The sequence below is a fragment of the Herpailurus yagouaroundi genome, unplaced genomic scaffold, assembly GCF_014898765.1.
Source record: "Herpailurus yagouaroundi ecotype Mexico unplaced genomic scaffold, PumYag 206, whole genome shotgun sequence".
NCBI lineage: Eukaryota > Metazoa > Chordata > Mammalia > Carnivora > Felidae > Herpailurus > Herpailurus yagouaroundi.
Genome location: NW_024412437.1, coordinates 2,714,194 through 2,732,983, shown reverse-complemented (window position 1 = coordinate 2,732,983; position 18,790 = coordinate 2,714,194). Strand labels below are relative to the sequence as shown.

Genomic DNA, 18,790 nt, shown 5'->3' with positions numbered 1-18,790 from the left:
AAAATTCTCTTAAGATCCAAAATGTAAAAAAAAAAAAAAAAAAAGTCATCTCTTTCAACACTGACTGATTTTACTTTCAAAGAAGTAAAAAAAAAAAAGAAATAAGGGACAAGAAACCTCATTAATGTAAGTTTAAGACAGGGCAAAATTAAGAACAAACTAGCCAGAACTCCTCCCTCCCCAGCCCACCTCCCACCCACACCCGGCATCCACTGTCTCTGGAATTATACATATTAACGATTTGCCCGAAAAGTCTAAGTTGTGAAGGAGAAGGAATAACAGTTTTGAGTTTCAAACAAAACCGGAGGATCTAAATCCAAGAATACTAAGACCCTTGGCTTCCAGCCCTGTCTGAAGGATCCTCAGCTAAGGGTAGGGTGCAGAAAGCTCAAATAATTTGAGGAGAGAGGAATCAAAGTTCCCTAAATAAAACTGCAGTCCCTTACCCCGAGGAAAGGGGAGTCTTAAAAGAATCTCCAGGAAAAGATAGTCTTTTTTTTTTTTGATAGTTTTTATTTTTGTTGATGCGCTTGTGGGCCAATGAGAATTTCCGAGGAGGGGGCGGAGAAAGGGGGGGGGGGAGAAAAGTGAAGCTCGGGCAACAGCCCCGGGCGGGGGAGGAAGGGGGCGCACCCCTGACCCACTTTTGCCGACGCCCACCCTCGGCCCCCGCCCCACCGCTGCAAGTCCGAGCCCAGAGGGGGCGATCGAGCGGGGCGTGGGAGGCCCGCACGCTCCCCACCCCCAGCCGCGACCCGGAGGAGGGCAGCGTGCAAGGCGGCTCGACCCCCCCCCCCACCCGAGTGCCCGCGGCTGGAGAAACCTCCCACAGGCTCGCGGCCCAGGTCTGCAAAGCCCCCTCCACCGCCTGGGCCCCGGGCGCCGCGGCCCCCAGCGGAGGGGAAGGGGACCGAGGAGGGGAAGAAGCTGTAAACAGCCCCAGCGTCCGGGCCTCGCCTCGAAGAGCCCCGCTTCCCAGGCCCCGCCGCGGCCGCCTGAGTCCCCAGCCCGTCCGAGGGACGCCCCTCCCGGGGCCTCGGGGACCGGAGGGGAGTCAGGTCTCCTCCCCAGAGGGCTCCGGCAGCTCGCGGAGCGGTCCCAGCAGCAGAGAAGGGGGAAGTCAGGACTTACCTGTCATTACTTTCTACGCCATCTTGGATCCACTTGTCAACGTCCCCACAAAGCATTATGGGTAAGAAAGAGCCTTTAAAGTGACTCCCCCCCTCGGCCCCCGACTCCCGCCTCCCGCCGCCGGCGCCGCCCCTCCGGCCGCACCTCCCGCCCGGAAAGTTGCCCCGGCAGGCGGGCCGGCCCGGGCGCCTGCAGACCGGCCCCCTCCCCTCCTCCGGGCTGTTTGCATTTAAAATTCACCCCCATTTTAAAAATGTGGCTTTGGGTTTTCCTCTTTGCTCCTGCCTCTGGGCTCCCTTCCCCCCACCCCTCGTCTCCACGCCTGTTCCCTTTGCCCCGCCGCCCTCCTGCCCTGGCAGACACCCCACGTCTGCATTTAATCAGCCCGAGGTTTCCCTGCTGCTGGCAGCAGAGAGCTGCTCATTGATTTATTTATGCGCATTTATGCGTCTGTTACTGCTCTAGATCCTCGGTGCCCGGCGGCGGGCTCGTGGCCGGCTCCCTGCCCCGGGGCATCCGGGGGTCGCCTGCAGGGCCCTGGAGCCCCGCAGCCCCCTAGGCGCTCTGACTCCGGCATCCGCGGGTGGAAAGGTGCTTCTGTCCTAGCAAAGCGCTCCGAGGCCCTCGGACTCCAGGACCTGGGCGGACACTATCCCCGGCGTCAAAGCGTGTTTGGGGGTTGGGGGGAAGTAAGAAGCTGAATGCAACTTTTACCCGTCTGCTCTCCCTTCAGCTGTCTCCTCCCCTCGGCCGGTAACGTGATCCGTGACCCTCTAGGTGGGGACCCCTCCCCTAGGAATGTGGCTTTGGGCACTGCCGTATCCACCCATTTGCAGTCCCGGCTGAGAGTGGACTGTGACTTCCTGGGGCAGGTAACTCGGGGGCGCAGGCTGCGGGCTCTGGCCCGGACGGGGAGGCGCGCCAGGGCTCCGGGAGAGTCCGCGAGCGGAGAGAGTCCAGGGCTGGGAGGAAGGTGCGCCCACCCGGGTCCACCTGCCGGGTCCCAGCGGGGCGGCGAGCCCCGGAGGCAGAGCTAGGGGAGGACCGCGGGCGCCACTCCCGCCGGGGGGTTGTGGGGGGACGTCCGGAGTTGCCCGGGTTCGCTTTAAGGAGGGGGCTACGAGACGCGGGGCGAGCAACCCTGCAGCCCACGCACGCCGGAGGGGCCTCTGCTCCCGCCTGCGGACTCTTTGTAGGGCGCAGAGCTCTGCCGGATACCCGCCGCCGGCTTTCGATTGAGCGCGGCGACCACACCACGCGTCCTCACTCAAGCGCAGTGGTCCCATACCCCCTGAAGCCTCGTTGTCAGTCCCCCAGCTCTTTCCCTTTACGGCGACTCTGGTTGCTTCCCCCCCCCCCCCCGCCCCATCCCCCCCACCAAGCAAGCGTTTACAAAGAAGTGTCCAAGGGAGAATCCTCTAGGACATCAGTGCTTGTGAAACCGTGTTCCCTACCAAATGCTGTTCAAGGGCTCTGAAATGAGAAGAATGCATGGGCATTAAAGCCCTCTTCGGGGCACGGGGAGTGCCTAGGGCCTGGGTCTACCCTAGGGTTTTGCTCTGTTCCAGACCCACAGCCCTCTCTCTCGAGGAACCTAGATGGTTGCGGACACGAGCCCTGCCCCAGGGAGCCAAAAAAAAAAAAAAAAAAAAAATCCACCAGGCAATTGTCCCGGCCAAATGAGTAGAATGAGGTGTAGACTCATTAAGGGATTGGCCCAGGGTCAGCCGTGAGGGAGGGAACAAGGTAATGAGTCACTCCAGGCAAAGAACAAGGCGTGCTGGGGAGGGACCTCCCCTGAGTCACCCACTTCTCTGAGCTTGGGAAACTGAAGCCTGGAGCCAGGTTCTTAGCTGTTGGGCTCAGGCATCCACATGGGGCCTGTGGACAAGGGGGCGTGGCCCAGAGGGCCCTCTGTTGCTGCCATCTGAATAATGGCCTTCCCCTCCCATCTAAAGGAGGCCCCCAAGGTTTTTGGGCTGATGGGGGGCTCGTGGGGTCCAGAGCCAAGAAAGAATTCTTGAAGACGTCTTTGGTGCAAAACGTGATTTTATTAAAGCTGGGGGACAGGATCCATGGGCAGGAACAGCTGCACTGCAAGTTGGCGAGGGGGGGGTGACCATTTTATGGAGTCGGGGGAGATAAAGTCCACAGGGAGTTTCCAAAGAGACTTTCACATGCTAAAGACTTACTTAAGGCCTAGCTATTGTCAAGCTAAGCTTGTTTTTCCCTCTAGCAAAGCATTAACATTAAGACTGTAGGGAGTTCCTGGACTTTAGGCCAGTGATAAGATTGTCTTTTTCTTGTAAACTATGCAGACTCATTTGTTTTTTGTCCTTTCCTGTTTTGGGGTAGCTGGGAGTGTCCAAGGAATATCTTACATGCCCCCCTCCCCCACCGGGGGTGGGGGAGGTATTGCTGTTAGCCTGTACTGTGCCCTCAGCTTGCCCCACGCTCTCTCATCACCCTCGTCCCAGTACCCCCACTTGCTCCTTTTCCATTTCTCCTACACTTGCTTAGATACCCCTGTGTACTTACTTAATGGGTGCTTTGTGTTTACATAGCAGCACTTCACGTGTGTGTTCTGAGTTTCCTAAAATTAAACGCTGAATAAAACGCCAGCAAGGACTGTGCCTTTCCCACGTTTCCTTGGTGGGTACCTTTCTTTGCCTTGCATAGGCCTTGACCCAGAGAGGCACACAATTTATTCTGTGACTGCCTGACCCATTCCACTCCAGGGTGCATCCTGCTTTATCCCTGTCCAAGACACCACCTGTTGCCTGACTTAGATGGCAACTCTTCTCCTGGCCTCCGCTCGGCCCCTGTGGTCCATTCTCCCTCCACCCGACCAATCCTGTGGCATGCCTGAAATGTTAATGGAAATACCTGACTCTTCTGCTTCACCCCATCAAAGGCAGCCCCTTAACAGTTGAAATAAAATCCAAATGCCCAACTGTGGCCCGTAGGCTCTTGTGTGAGGTAGATCTTGCCTCCCTCCCTCCTTCACTGTGATCCCGCACACTGGCCTTGTCGCCCCCTGCAGCACCTCAAGCTTCCTTCCACTTAGAACCCGGTTGCCCCAGATCTGATGACCATGATCTTTTCAACACTCAGCTCTCAAATGTCACCTCCTCCAAGAGGACTTTCCTGATCCTCTTAACCAAAGCACGTCACTCTCTATTCTCTTACCCTGCATTAGAAATGATGGTGCTTGTCGGTTATCTGCCCCAAACCCCATTAGAGTGTAAGCTCCACAAGGACACATGCTTCGTCTGGTTTGTTCACTCAGGGCCCAGACCTGGGCCTGGCACATAAATAGATGCTTAGCAAAATATTTGTCGAATGAATGGCCATACATTGATTTTTGGTTTCTTTTTTAAGTAATCTATCTCTACCCCCAGCGTGGGGCTCGAACTCACAACCCGGAGATCAAGAGTCGCTTGCTCTACTGACTGAGCCAGCCAGGGACCCCTGAACCACACGTTTATCAGAGTAGGGTGGTGGTGGTGAAATAGTGCTGAAGTATGGAAGGAAGGGCTGAGGGCCCGCCATCCCATCTCTACAGGCCACACTGACCACCCACAACTAGAGATGCACAAATAGGAATGAAGTTGGGGGGGAAACAGACCCCCTGGCCAACATTAGTGGCACTTCATTGTGATTCTGATCTGATAAAAACACTGCTCCAGTCCTTCCTCCCCATCCCCCTCACTGGCTACACTTTCTTTTCAATCCCAAGCCTCTGTCCTTGGGTCTCGTTTGCTGCACTCCCCTGAGCACCACCCCCCCCCCCTGCCAATCTCCGTCTTAAGGCTTTAAATACCATCTTTAGCCTAAAGTAGGGCTTCCAACCTACAGCTCGAGTCCAGGGCTTTCTCCTGACCTTCAGACTAATGGCCTTCCCACTTCGATCTCTCATAAACATCCCAAACTCCTTGTGTCCAGTGTTGTCCACACGACTCCTGAAACAGAATGCTACCGGCACCAGTGACAGTCACAACAAAATTTAGTGCAATGAGAGGCAAAGCCAGCCGATTGGGACCGGCACTCTTGACCAGAGTGCGGTCTCAAACAGCCGGGGTACAGGGGTACAGAGTTTTTATAGCTGACCACATCGTCTTCTCATCACCTGGGGACAGAACAAAGAAATAGTTCCCAGATGGGGGTGGAAACAGTTCAGACATTTCCTTGCCCCCCAGTCCAATCAAACACTAAACCAGTTGATTTCCCTTAAACTTTTGTTCCCTTGATTGATAGGACAAGGCTGTTATCTCTTAATCTACAGTGTTAAAACAAAGCTGTTATTTCTTAAGGCTACAGATTAGCCCTACACTACAATTTAACCCTTACATCCAGAACCAAATTCTTGATCTCCGCCCACAAATACGCTCCACCACGGTCTTCCCCAGCTCCCTTCTTGGCAACTCCATCCTTGAAATTGATCAGGCCACAGTCTCTCCTAACTTCCTGCCAAACTCCACTTTCAGTCCATCTGCAAATCCTGCTTTGCCTTCAAAACGTACCCCGAATCCGAATCCTGCCATTTCTCATCACAACCATCATTGCCACTTTGGTCCACTTTGGCCACTTTGGCCACTTTGGTCCAGTCCACGGACATCTTCTCCCCTTTGATGCCTTCCAGGGCATTCTGAGGGTAGCTGCGACAGCTGGTCTGGCTAATAAAATGCATATCAAATCCTTTCTGTCCTCTGCATGTGACCCTCTGATTTCCTTCCTCTCTTGCCATTCGGAAAAGAAACCAGAGTCCCGCACCATCAGCCTCTTCTCTTTGACCCCATCGCCCACCTCTGTCAGCCTTGCTCTGCCTCAGCCATGATGGCCTCCTTTTTGAGTGTTCCCTCCTCCAGTAATATGTCCACATGATTCGCTCCCTCCCCTGCTTCAAGCCTTTGTTCACCCAAGTGAGTCTACTCACTATTCTGTGAATTTCAATATTCCTCAAACACATGCTGTATTTTTTTTTTAATTTTATTCATTTTTGAGAGAGAGAGAGAGCATGAGTGGGGGTACGGCAGAGAGAGGGGGAGGGAGGATCCGAAGCAGGCTCTGTGCTGACAGCAGCAAACCCAACGAGGGACTCTAACTCAGGAACCCTGAGATCCTGACCTGAGCTGAAGTCGGGTATGTAACCAACTGAGCCACCCAGGGACCCCACGTGCTCTGTATTTCTTTCCATGCTTTTCTTCCAAGGCATTTATCACCTTCTAACATAAAAAGTAATTTGCTTAGTTATTCAGTTTCTTGTCTGTCTCTCTCCATGTGAGGAGTCAACTTGCTGATCACCAAAGATGTCTGTTTGCTGCTGAGAACCACATTTCCCAGCTATGCCCTTGCAGCTGGCTGGGGCCTTGTGACTAGTTCTTACAGATGGACTTAGAGCAAAAGTATGACTATAGAAATCTGCCTTATCAAAAATACATGCATCAGACTCTAAGCTGAGCAGACAATAGACCTTTATTACGGTTGATCCATTGAGAGAACTTGTCCATTTGCTGTAGCATCCAGCACCTAATGACTACACCATGATTCCTACAGCCCGCTAGCATGCGAGTTCAATGAAGGCAAGGATTTGCTTATGCTTTCTTCATTTACTGTGTCTATTCTTACTGCCCACAACAGGGTTTATCTTACAGTACTTAATAACTACTTGTTGAGTAAGGGACTGAATAAATACCCTTCTCCACAACCAGTCATGAAAATCAGTAAATGGTTGACAAAGAAAGGACAATGGCGGGGGGGGGGGGGGGGGGAGTGCTGGGTAGCTCAGTTGCTTAAGCTTCTGACTCGATCTCGGCTCAGGTCATGATTTCACAGTTCATGGAATCAGGCCCCACATCAGGCTCTCCATTGACAGCATGGAGCCTGCTTGGGATTCTGTCTCTCTCTCTCTCTCTCTCTCTGCCCCTTCCCCACTGCTCGCTCTCTCACACTCTTTCTCGCTCTCAAAATAAATAAATAAATAAATAAATGGGAAAAAATGTAATGAAAATGGGAAGCAGTTTAGTTTTTATAGAAAAGCAGAAACTGTGGGTTGCTAGAGCATCGTTGGTTACAAGGCTTTGATAAAAACTAAAGAGAATTCCATAGAATTTTATTCTTCCCTGTTTTCACCTTTTTCTTCTTTTCTTCCTCCCACATTTCCACCTCCTCCGTCTCTATACTGCCCAAATCCTTCTTCATTCTCCCCTTCTCCCTTTCTCACTCCTTTTTCTTTCCTGGATTTTGTCTTTTTCTTCTCACTTCATCTAACAAGAATTTACTGCCTAGTCTGAAGCCATACAAAATCCTATAAGAGAGTACAGGCATGAATGTCTCTGACATCAGCCATGGCAACATTTTTCTAGATCTCTCTCCTGAGGTAAGGGAAATAAAAACAAAAATAAACTATTGGGACTACATCAAAATAAAAACCTGCACAGTGAAGGAAACAACAGAACTAAAAAAAACAACCTCCTGAATGGGAGAAAATATTTGCAAATGACACATCCAATAAAGGGTTAGTATCTAAAATACATAAAGAACTGATACAACACAACACCAAAAAAACGCAAATAATCCAATTTAAAAATGGGCAAAAGAGGGCCATCTGGGTAGCTCAGTTAATTGGGCATCTGACTCTTGATATCACCTCAGGTCATGATCCCAGGACCATGGGATCAAGCCCCACATCAGGCTCCACACTGAACATGAACCTTGCTGAAGATTCTCTCTTTTCTCTTCTCCCTTCCTCTCTCCTTCTGCCCCTACCCCACTCATGTGCTCTCTTCGTTCTTAATAGCAACAGCAAAAAAAAAAAAAAACAAAAAAAAAAAAAAATGGGCAGAAGATTTAAACAGACCCTTCTTCAAAGAAGACCTACATATAGCCAACCAACATGTGAAAAGCTCAAAATCACTCATCATCAGGGAAACACAAATCTAAACTACAATGAGGTAACATCTCACACCAGTCAGAATGGCTAAAATTAAAAAAAAAACAAAAACAAGAAATGTGTTGGGGAGGATGTGGAGAAAAAGGAACCCTTGTGCACTGTTGGTGGTGCTGCAGTGGAAAATAGCATAGAGTTTCCTCAAAAAATTAAAAATAGAACTGCCTTACAATCCAGTAATGGCACTACTGGCCATTTACCAAAAAAATACCAAGTTTATTCAAATGTTTATTGCAGCATTATTTATAATAGCCAAATTATGGAAGCAACCCAAGGGTCCATTGATAGATGAATGGATAGAAAAAAAGGTGGTATATATATATATATATATATATATATATGTGCAGTGGCATATTATACAGCCATAAAGAAAATGAAATCTTGCCATTTGCAATGACCTGGGTAGAGCTAGAGAGAATAATGCTAAGCAAAATAAGTCAGTTACAGAAAGATATGTGTGATTTCACTCATGGTGGAATTTAAGAAACAACACAAGCAAAGAAAAAGAGACAAACCAAGAAACAGACTCTTAACTATAGAGAACACACGGTTTACCAGAGAGGAGGTAGGTGGGGGGGGATGGGGGAAATAGGTGATGGGAATTAATGAGTATACTTATCGTGATGAGCACTGAGTAATGTATAAAATTGTAGAGTCCCTATATTGTATACCTGAAACTAATACAATGCTGCATGTTGGGGCCCCCGGGTGGCTCAGTCGGTTGAGCATCCGACTTTGGCTCAAGTCATGATCTTGCAGTTGGGGAGTTCGAGCCTTAACATTGGGCTTGCTGCTGTCAGTGCAGAGCCCACTTTGGATCCTCTGTCACCCTCTCTCTGCCCCTCCCCTGCTTGCGCTCTCTCAAAAATAAGTAGACATAAAAAAAAAAAAAAAAAAAGCTATGGTAGTTCCTCAAGACATTAAAAAGAATGAGCATATGACCTTGCAACTCCACTACTGAGTATATACCCAAAAGCAAGGACTCAAACATGTTATTTAGTTGTAGACCCTTGTTCGTATGAGCGTTCTTCACAATAGCAAAAAGGTAGAAGCAACCCGAGTGTCCATCAACAGATGAATGGATTAAAAAAATGTGATCTGCACATACAATGGAATATTATCCAGTCTTGAAAAGGAAGCGAATGCTGACACCTGCTACAACGTGGATGGACCTTGAGCACATTGTGTTACTTGAGATAAGGCAGGACCAAAAACACAAATTACATATGATTCTACTTCTATGAGATACCTAAGTTAATCAAAATCATACAAAGTAGAGGGTAATTGCCAGGGCCTGGTGGGAGGGCAGATTGGGGGGTTGTTGTTAAATGGGTACAGTTTTCAGTTTGGCAAGAAAGAGTTATAGAGAGAAATCACAAAACATTGTGAACGTACTTAACACTCCTTAACTGTACGCTTTGAAAATGATTAAAATGGTAAAGTTTATGTGTTTCTTACTACCATAAAAAAAAAATGTTTTAGGGGCGCCTGGGTGGTTTAGTCAGTTGAGCATCTGACTTTGGCTCAGGTCATGATCTCGCGGTTCATGAGTTCAAGCCCCGTGTCAGGGCTCTGTGCTGACAGCTCAGCCTGGAGCTGGCTTCAGATTCTGTCTCCCTCTCTCTCTGCCCTGCCCCCATTCCTGCTCGCTCTCTCTCTCTCTCTCAAAAATAAATAAAACAGCAAACATTTTTTTTTTCAAATTTTTAATGGTTAAGATGGTAAACTGTGTGTTAGGTGTATTTTACCACTATTTTTTTTTTAATTTTTTTTTCAACGTTTTTTATTTATTTTTGGGACAGAGAGAAACAGAGCATGAACGGGGGAGGGGCAGAGAGAGAGGGAGACACAGAATCGGAAACAGGCTCCAGGCTCCGAGCCATCAGCCCAGAGCCTGACGCGGGGCTCGAACTCACGGACCGCGAGATCGTGACCTGGCTGAAGTCGGACGCTTAACCGACTGCGCCACCCAGGCGCCCCACCACTATTTTTTTTTAATGTTTATATATTTTGAGAGGGAGCGCACAAGTGGGAGAAGAGCAGAAAAAGAGGCTCTCCCTTGTCAGCCAGAGCCCCACGAAGGGCTCAGTCTCCCCAACCATAAGATCGTGACCTGGGCTGAAATGAAGAGTCAGACGCTTAACCGCCTGAGCCATCCAGACACCCCCATGATTTTTCAAACAAAAACAAATTGAAAAAGACACAAACTATGCAAAAACTAACCAAAACAAAGCAGGTTTACTGCAAAAGGCATTACTAGAAATTTTTATGAGGGACACATCATAATGAAAATATACTTAATTCACCAAGAAGATATAACAACTCTAAATTTGTCCAAGCCTAACACACATATCCTCAAAATCTGAAAAGCAAAACCATGGGCAGAATTGCAAGACGATAAAGACAAATCTACAATTCTAGCAGACGATATGTGTATCAGCAACTGTTAGAACACACAGATGTAAAACTAGTAAGAAGTGTATTTGGATAACTGGATAAGCAAAGCTTTACCTAATAGATATAGAGAGAATACTGGGCTCACAACTGCAGATCACAGATTCTTTTCACGTGAACATGGAATGTTTATGAAAAGGCCAGGCAATATAGCAAGTCTCAACAAATTTCAAACGCGCTGAATTATACAGAGTACATTCTCAGACAATGATGCAATTAAGCTAGACAACGAGAAGAAAAAAGGTAAGTAAAAAAATACCTACATATTTGAAAACTGTGTATACTCCTGAATAATGCATGGATGTTTTTTTTCTTTTGAAATCACAATAGGGGGCGCCTGAGTGGCTCAGTAAGTTAAGTGTCTGACTTCCTGGGTTCGCACCCCCGCAGGCCTGGAGCCTGCTTCAGATTCTGTGTCTCCCTCTCTCTCCGCCCCTCCCCCACTCTCGCTCTGCCTCTCACTCTGTCTCTCTCTCAAAAATAAATAAATCTTAAAAAAATTTTTTTTAATCACAATAGGAGTTAGAAAATATTTTAAACTGAAAAAATTTTCGAATACTACATTCTCAAATTAAGGTGCAACTAAAGCCATACTAACATTGAAAGTTATGTTTCTTAATAGAAAATAAGACAAAAATAAGCCAAGTATTCTTCATGAGAAATTAGAAAGAGAGCAGCTAATTAAGCACAATGAAAGTGCGAATAAATGGAAACATAGTCAAAAGTTCTTTCTTGGGGGCGCCTGGGTGGCTCGGTCGGTTGAGCTTCCGACTTCGGCTCAGGTCATGATCTCGCAGTTTGTGGGTTCGAGCCCCGCGTCGGGCTCTGTGCTGACGGCTCGGAGCCTGGAGCCTGCTTTGGATTCTGTGTCTGCCTCTCTCTCTGCCCCTTCCCCGCTCATGCTCTGTCTCTCAAAAATGAATAAACGTTAAAAAAAAATATTGAAAAAAAAAAGTTCTTTCTTAGATGAGACTAATAACATTATTAAGCCCCTGGTGAGACTAATTTTAAAAAGCACAAATAATGCCAAAAAATTTGAAAGGAAACATTTCTACAGATTTTCAGTCGTTACAAATGAGATCATACTGAGCTTTATGACAATAAGTCTAAAAATTTGATTAAAAAAGACAAGTTCCTTGAAAATACAGTTTACCAATAAGAAATATAAAGGTACATAAAAATAAGAAACATAAAACCTAAATAGTCCTGTATCTACTGTTTAAAATTAAGACTATAATTTAAAATCTTCGGGAACGCCTGACTGGCTCAGTCAATGGAGCACATGAGTCTTGACATTGGGTTTGTGAGTTCAAGCCCCACATTGGGTGTAGAGATCACTTAAAAAATCTTTTCAAAATAATAATTAAATAAAATCTTCAAAGAAAACTCCAGGCCTAGATAGTTTTGTCAGGGTGTTCTATTTAATGAAGAAATAGCACCAACCTTAGATAAACTCCCGAGAATAGGAAAAGGAAATAATCCCTAACTCATTCTGAGGCCAACATAATATTGATACCAAAACCTAAAAAAGACATTACAGAAAAACGAAAATAGACTGACCTCACTTATAAATGTAGACACCAAACTCCTAAACAAACAATCAGCAAAATGAATCCAGCAATATATAAACATAATACATCATTGCCAGTCTGGACTTTTTTTTTTTTTTAAGTTTATTTTTTTATTTTGGGAAAGAGAAAGAGCAGAAGTGGGTGAGGGGCAGAGAGACAGAGGGAGAGAGGATTCCAAGCAGGCTCTGCAATATCCGTGCAGAGCCCGCCAGCATGGATTTATTGTAGGGATGTTAGTTTGCCTTCACATTGGAGAAATTGATCTGTGTAATTCACTATCTTAATGGACTAAAAGGGAAGAATCATGATCATCTTAAGAGTTGTAAAAAAAAAAAAAAAAGTGTTGAATACATTCAACACCATTTATGATTTTTTTTAAATATATGTGCTAGCCAAGTAGGAATGGAAAAGAGTTTTCTTTTTTTTTTAATTTTTTTAATGTTTATTTTTGAGAGAGAGAGAGAGAGAGAGAGAAAGCGTGGGGAGGGGCAGAGAGAGAAGGAGACACAGAATCTGAAACAGGCTCCAGGCTATGAGCTGTCAGCACAGAGCCCGACGCAGGGCTCGAACCCATGAACTGGTGAGATCATGACCTGAGCTGAAGTCTAGCACTTAACCAACTGAGCCACCCGGGCGCCCCAAGAAAGGAGTTTTCTTAACTTCATTTAAGGTTGTACAAAACCTTTGACAAACCAAGTGTAGGTATACAAAAACCTACAAGCATTACACCAAATAGTCAAATATTAAAAATTCTCCCTTTAAATTGGCAACAAGGATGCCTGCTTTGACCACTTCTGTTTCTTTTTAAGTAAGCTCTTTGCCCAACGTGGGGCTCAAACTCACAACCCCAAGATCAAGAGTCACATGCTCCACCAACTGAGCCAGCCAGGTGCCCCTTTGACCATTTCTGTCCAGCATCGTTATGAAGGACCAAGCCAGTGCAGTAAGTAGAAAAAAATAAAAAAGTAAAGGATGTAAGTCTGAAAAGAAAGAACTCTCATTGTTTACAAGATAACCTGATTATGTGTGTAGAAAAATCCCAAAATGCATAATTTGGATTAACAAGTGAGTTCAGTAAGGCTGCTAATATCAGTAATAAAATGTATTTCTAGGGGCTCTGGATTTCGGCTCAAATCATGATCTCATGGTTCATGGGGCTGAGTCCCAAGTCAGGCTCCACACTGATAGCGTGGAGATTGCTGGGGATTCTCTCTCCCTCTTTCTCTGCCCCTCTCCCCTACTCACACATGCTCACGTATACATCCTGTCTCTCAAAATAAATAAACTTTTTTTTTTTAAATAGGGACACCCAGGTAGCTCAATCGGCTAAGCCTCCGACTTTGGCTCAGGTCATGATCTCATGGTTTGTGGATTTGAGCCCCGCATTGGGCCCTATGCTGACCCAATGCTCAGATCCTGGAGCCTGCTTCAGCTTCTGTGTCTCCCTGTCTCCTTCCCTTTCCTGCTCGCAGTCTCTCTCTCTCTCAAAAATAAACATTAAAAAATAAATTTTTAAAAATAATAAATAAAAATTAAAAAATAAAGCAATGATCACGTAAATTCTAAAAAGCTTAAAAAGATGCTACAATGTCAACATACTGAGTACACAGGAATAAATCTAATGAAACATGGCAGACCTCGATGTAGAACTAAACACAGGAAGGAAGGAAGGAAGGAAGGATGGAAGGAAGGAAGGAAGGAAGGAAGGAACTTTGTGCCCAACCTCCAGCTACCAGCTCCTTCAGGATCTGTCTCAGCTGCAGCGCTGCCTTGATTGAGGGCACATGGGGCCCAGAGCAGCACGCGTGCAGTGACCGAATGAGACAGGAACGTGAAAGTGCCTTTTCGACCTCATGCAGGACACTCCAAAGCCCTGGAGACAGAAGGCAACTTCCTGCCACATCACTGACCGAAGCTTTGTTGGGCCAGCGTCGCCGTTTTCACTCTTTCCTTTGAGTGATCTCGCTGCCCCCAGTACCGCCACCTATAAACATCTTGCACCCCACACTGTGTCTCTGCCTCTGGAGAGCATAACCCACCACAGCTGACACCGGCAGTTCCAGGGAGCGGGTGACAAGATGCGTTTGGAATAGGCTGGCAAGGAGGTCCCCTTCGCTGGCGATAAGTTGGTGGGTCTCAAAACAGCCCTTGACATAAGGTGCTGGTTCAGTTGCTCAGAGCCTTACTGTTGGTGCATGAGAATGTGTGTCCGGGTGCAAGTGAAAGCACCAACTGAAGAGCATATCAGGCACTTGAGACTTTTGGAGGAAATGGTTACTAGAGAGATCAAAGATTTCGGTGCTGATCGACAATTACCACGCGTGTTCTACAAGAAGATGATGAACAGCGGGAGGTAATAAGCAATGGAAAACCAGATGTCAAAAACAGACCCCTTGGTTGCATCTAATGAAGTGCTCAACTCCTGCAGTGGCAAGGCAGAGAAAGCTAAGGACCACGCCAAAGAAGATTAAACACCCAACAAAGTCAGGTCTGTTATGTCAGGACCCTAGATGGGATAAAGACCTATGGACAATAGCTCTGAAGATTACTCCCTCGCGTCCTATGAACCTTCTGATCCTGCAGAAGTGGTCCATCACCCCCTAACCTCCCAAGTGGGAGCCTCTCCCTGAGAAGAGTATAGGCCCCTCTGAGAATTCCCCCTCCCCCGCCACCGTGCCTATAGCGTAAGTCACGGCATATGCCAGCCAAGGACGGGCCAAGGGATTATACCCCGGAAGAGGGCTTCAAGACGTCTCCAGTAGGCACTGGCTGCAGCCAGGGACTGGATTCTAAGCATGCTTCATCAAAGGGGCCAGAAGATTAAACTGGGTAACTCTGTTGACTTGGGAGTGCTCTGTTGAGATACGGGATTTAGTAGTTCTGTTAAGGATCCAGAATTGCCATGGTAGAAGGTGGAGAAGTGAATTAAAAGGTAGTAGAAACACTGAACAGCAGGACCCACCGGATATTTGTTAGGTTTCACAGAAAGGCTCAAAAGACATACTGTTTATCAGACCATAAGGAATGTCCTGGTTCGAAGGGTACCAGCTCCACCAAGAAGTTCAATAATGGTGACTATCCTAGGTAATGCCAAGGCTGACAATAGGGCAGGCTGTTACAGACCCAGGGACTGAATTTTTTTCTTCATTTTATTTCATTTTAATTAATCTCACTTAAACAGCCACAAGTAGCTACTATATTGGACAATTCAGAAGTAGAAGATAATACCAAAAACGATCTCCACAACCTGAGAATAAGAAGAACTTCTTTTTTTTTTTAATTTTTTTAAACGTTTAATTTTTGACACAGAGAGAGACAGAGCATGAATGGGGGGAGGGTCAGAGAGAAAGGGAGACACAGAATCGGAAGCAGGCTCCAGGCTCCAGGCTCCGAGCTGTCAGCACAGAGCCCGGCGTGGGGCACGAACCCATGAACCACAAGATCATGACCCGAGCCGAAGTCGGACACTTAACCAACTGAGCCACCCAGGCGCCCCAAGAAGAACTTCTTAAACAGAACAACAACAACAAAAAAAACCACACACTAACCAAACAGAAGACAATAAACTTCACTACATAAAACTGTTCTCATAAAAAAAATAAGTGAACTGCCATATTCACGTAATGGCATACCACATAGCAATGAGAAAGAATGAACTACTGTTTCATTGAACAACATGAATGAATCTCACAAACTGTGCTGAGCCAAACACAGCAATTACAATACAGTCTATACTGTGTAAGTCCATTTATACAAAGTTCAAAATGCAAACAAAACCCTAGTGTTGATGAATACCTCTGTTTACCAAGGAGATGATTGTCTTCAAAAGGAGGTAGAAGGCGGGAGTGAGAGGTCTAAGTTGCTTGACCGAATGTTTTGTGATGTGGCTCTTTCCATAAAACAATGAGCTGAACATCTCCGTCTCCTATGTGTTTCCGGAAGGGTGTTCTATTTCACAATGAAAAAGTTTAAAACAAAAACTTGGGGGCGCCTGGGTGGCTCAGGTGGTTAAGTGCAGGACTCTTGATCTTGGCTTAGGGAATGATCTCGAGAACACGGAGATCGAGCCCTTGGAGAGCCTGCATGGGTTTCTCTCCCTCTCTCACTGTCCCTCCCCCCCTCAAAATAAATAAACATTTGGGCCACCTGGGTGACCCAGTCAGTTAAGCGTCCGACTTCAGCTCAGGTCATGATCTTGTGGCTCATGAGTTCGAGCCCGGCCTAGGGCTCTATGCTGACAGTTCAGAGCCAGGAACCAGCTTTAGATTCTGTGTCTCCCTCTCTCTCTGACCCTCCCACCCCCCTGCCCCTCACACTCTGTCTCTCTCTCTCTCCTTCAAAAATAAATACACACTTTTTAAAAAGTTCAAAATAAATAAACATTTATAAACAAAACAAACAGTTATAAAATATTGGGCTGAATGTTTGGTTTTATAAATATGTATATAAATATGTATATAAAACCAATATTTGGTTTTATATATATGTATTTGGTATATTGGCACTTTTTTTTTTTTTTCCATGGTCTTTTCATTTATTTAAGCTTCAGTGATACTCTACTGGGGGTCCTAACGCTTATCTATTCATGCCCGGCCGGAGCGTTTGGATGGTGTTGAAATTCTGGAGTTCCAAGAGGCCCAGACTGCAGCAAGAGACCGTGCGTGTGAGTGGGCACGGAACTTCAGTCTGGCCTGGAGGAAGGAGCAACATCGGTGCAACAAAACCAGCACTGGCCATGGGTGTTCTCCCTTTCAGCCTCAGTGAAGGCAGGACAGGAGAAGCAGTCCCTTACTCCAGTGTTATGGTCCTGTCACCCACTCTTCCCAGCTGTCTGTGGGGGTAGAGGAAGACGGTACTTTCTGCCAACTCACTAGGCATTTTAAAAGTTTCTACCGTTGCCAAGGGCTGGGGGCAGGAAAGAACGAAGAGCAGTTGTTTAACGGATTCGGCGTTTGCTTTTGGAGTGAACATGTTTTGGAACTACGGGTGGTAAGTGTAATAAGCCGTGTACTAAATGCCACTGAATTGTACCCTTTAAAATGGTGCCTCTTAGGGGCGCCTGGGTGGCTCAGGCGGTTCAGCGTCCAACTTCGGCTCAGGTCATGATCTCACACTCCATGAGTTCGAGCCCCACGTCAGGCTCCGTGCTGACAGCTCAGAGCCTGGAGCCCGCTTCGGATTCTGTGTCTCCCTCTCTCTCTGCCCCTCCCCAACTTGGGCTCTGTCTCTCTCTGTCTTTCAAAAATAAATAAATGTTAAAAAAAATTTAATAACAAATAAATAAAATAAAATAAAACAAAATAAAATGGTTCATCTTAAGGATACCTAGCTCACTCAGTTAGTGGAGCATGCGACTTTTTTTTTTTTAATGTGTATTTATTTATTTTTGAGAGAAAGAGAGAGAGGTAGAGAGCAAGCAGGGGAGGGACAGAGAGAGGAAGACAGAATCCCAAGCAGGCTCCATGCCATTGGCACAGAGCCGGATGCGGGGCTTGAACCCACAAACCATGAGATCATGACCTGAGTCTAAACCAAGAGTTGGACGCTTAACCAACTGAGCCACCCAGGCACCCCCATGTGACTCTTGATCTTGAGGTTGTAAGTTTGAGTCCCACATTGGGTGTAGAGATTACTTAAAAATAATATCCTTTTTGGGGCGCCTGGGTGGCTCAGTCAGTTAAGCGTCCGACTTCAGCTCAGGTCACGATCTCATGGTCCTTAAGTTCAAGCCCCGCATCGGGCTCTGGGCTGATGGCTCAGAGCCTGGAGCCTGCTTCCGATTCTGTGTCTCCCTCTCTCTCCGCCCCTCCCCCGTTCATGCTCGGTCTCTCTCTGTCTCAAAAATAAATAAATGTTAAAAAAAAGTTAAAAAAAAATAATATCTTTTTTAAAGATGGTTAAACTTATGTTTAACAGTTCTCCCTGTCTCTGTGCTCCCCCCTCACTCGTTCTCTCTCTCTCAAAATAAATGAATAAATATCTCAATATATTTTTTAATGTTTGTTTATTTTTGAGAGAGAGAGAGAGAGAGAGAGAGAGAGAGCGTGAACGGTGGCAAGTCAGAGAGAGAGGGAGACACAGAATCCGAAGCAGACTCCAGGCTCTGAGCTGTCAGCACAAAGCTCGACGCGAGGCTTGAACTCAGTGGACCGCAAGATCATGACCTGAGCCGGTCATATGCTTAACCAACTGAGCCACCCAGGTGCCCGTAAATATTTTTTTAATATTAAAAAAAATAAAAATAATGCAAAACTCAGTGGACATCTTTAACAAACAAGCAAAAGACTATGTACTTTTCTTTTGACATAAAGGCAGAACATATCTTTCTAAAAAGAAATAGACTTTTAAAGTTTCTGGCAACCCTTCTCGCTCAGTCAGAAGAGCATGCAACTCTTAATTTCAGGTTCGGGAGTTTGAGCCCCACATTGGGTGTAGAGATTACTTAAACATAAAATCTTAAAATAGTAAAAAAATAATAAAAAAATTTAACAATGAAAAATAAAGTGTCTGGCATCCCTAAACCTATCAAGTTGCTTCTTTTTTTTTTAAGGTTGCGCTAGGTGATTTTTTAAGGTGTACAATGTGATGATTTAATACGTGTATACCTGGTGAAATGATTATCATAATCAAGTTAATTAACGCATCCATCTGCTTACATAGTTTACTTTTCTTAAGAACTACTCTG

At 46.3% G+C, this 18,790-nt stretch overlaps 2 protein-coding genes across 5 annotated transcripts in view; one reads left to right on the top strand and one right to left on the bottom strand.

The window, feature by feature from the left end:
* The window catches only part of HELZ (helicase with zinc finger), a 156,137-nt gene extending 154,942 nt beyond the window's left edge, over positions 1-1,195 (bottom strand). The window contains exon 1 of one of the 4 annotated variants that reach the window (XM_040452156.1): positions 1,132-1,195. The gene's annotated coding sequence lies outside the window, so the exon portion shown is untranslated. The remainder of the gene's footprint in view (positions 1-1,131) is intronic. The other 3 variants (XM_040452160.1, XM_040452158.1, XM_040452157.1) reach the window with 3 other exon arrangements.
* LOC121015233 (collagen alpha-1(II) chain-like) lies at positions 525-15,427 on the top strand. The gene is made up of 3 exons (XM_040451996.1): positions 525-1,192; positions 1,865-2,003; positions 13,965-15,427. The coding sequence occupies exons 1-3, from the start codon at positions 525-527 to the stop codon at positions 14,151-14,153; spliced, it is 996 nt and encodes a 331-aa protein (XP_040307930.1). The 3' UTR covers positions 14,154-15,427.
* The last annotated feature ends 3,363 nt before the right edge of the window (positions 15,428-18,790 follow it).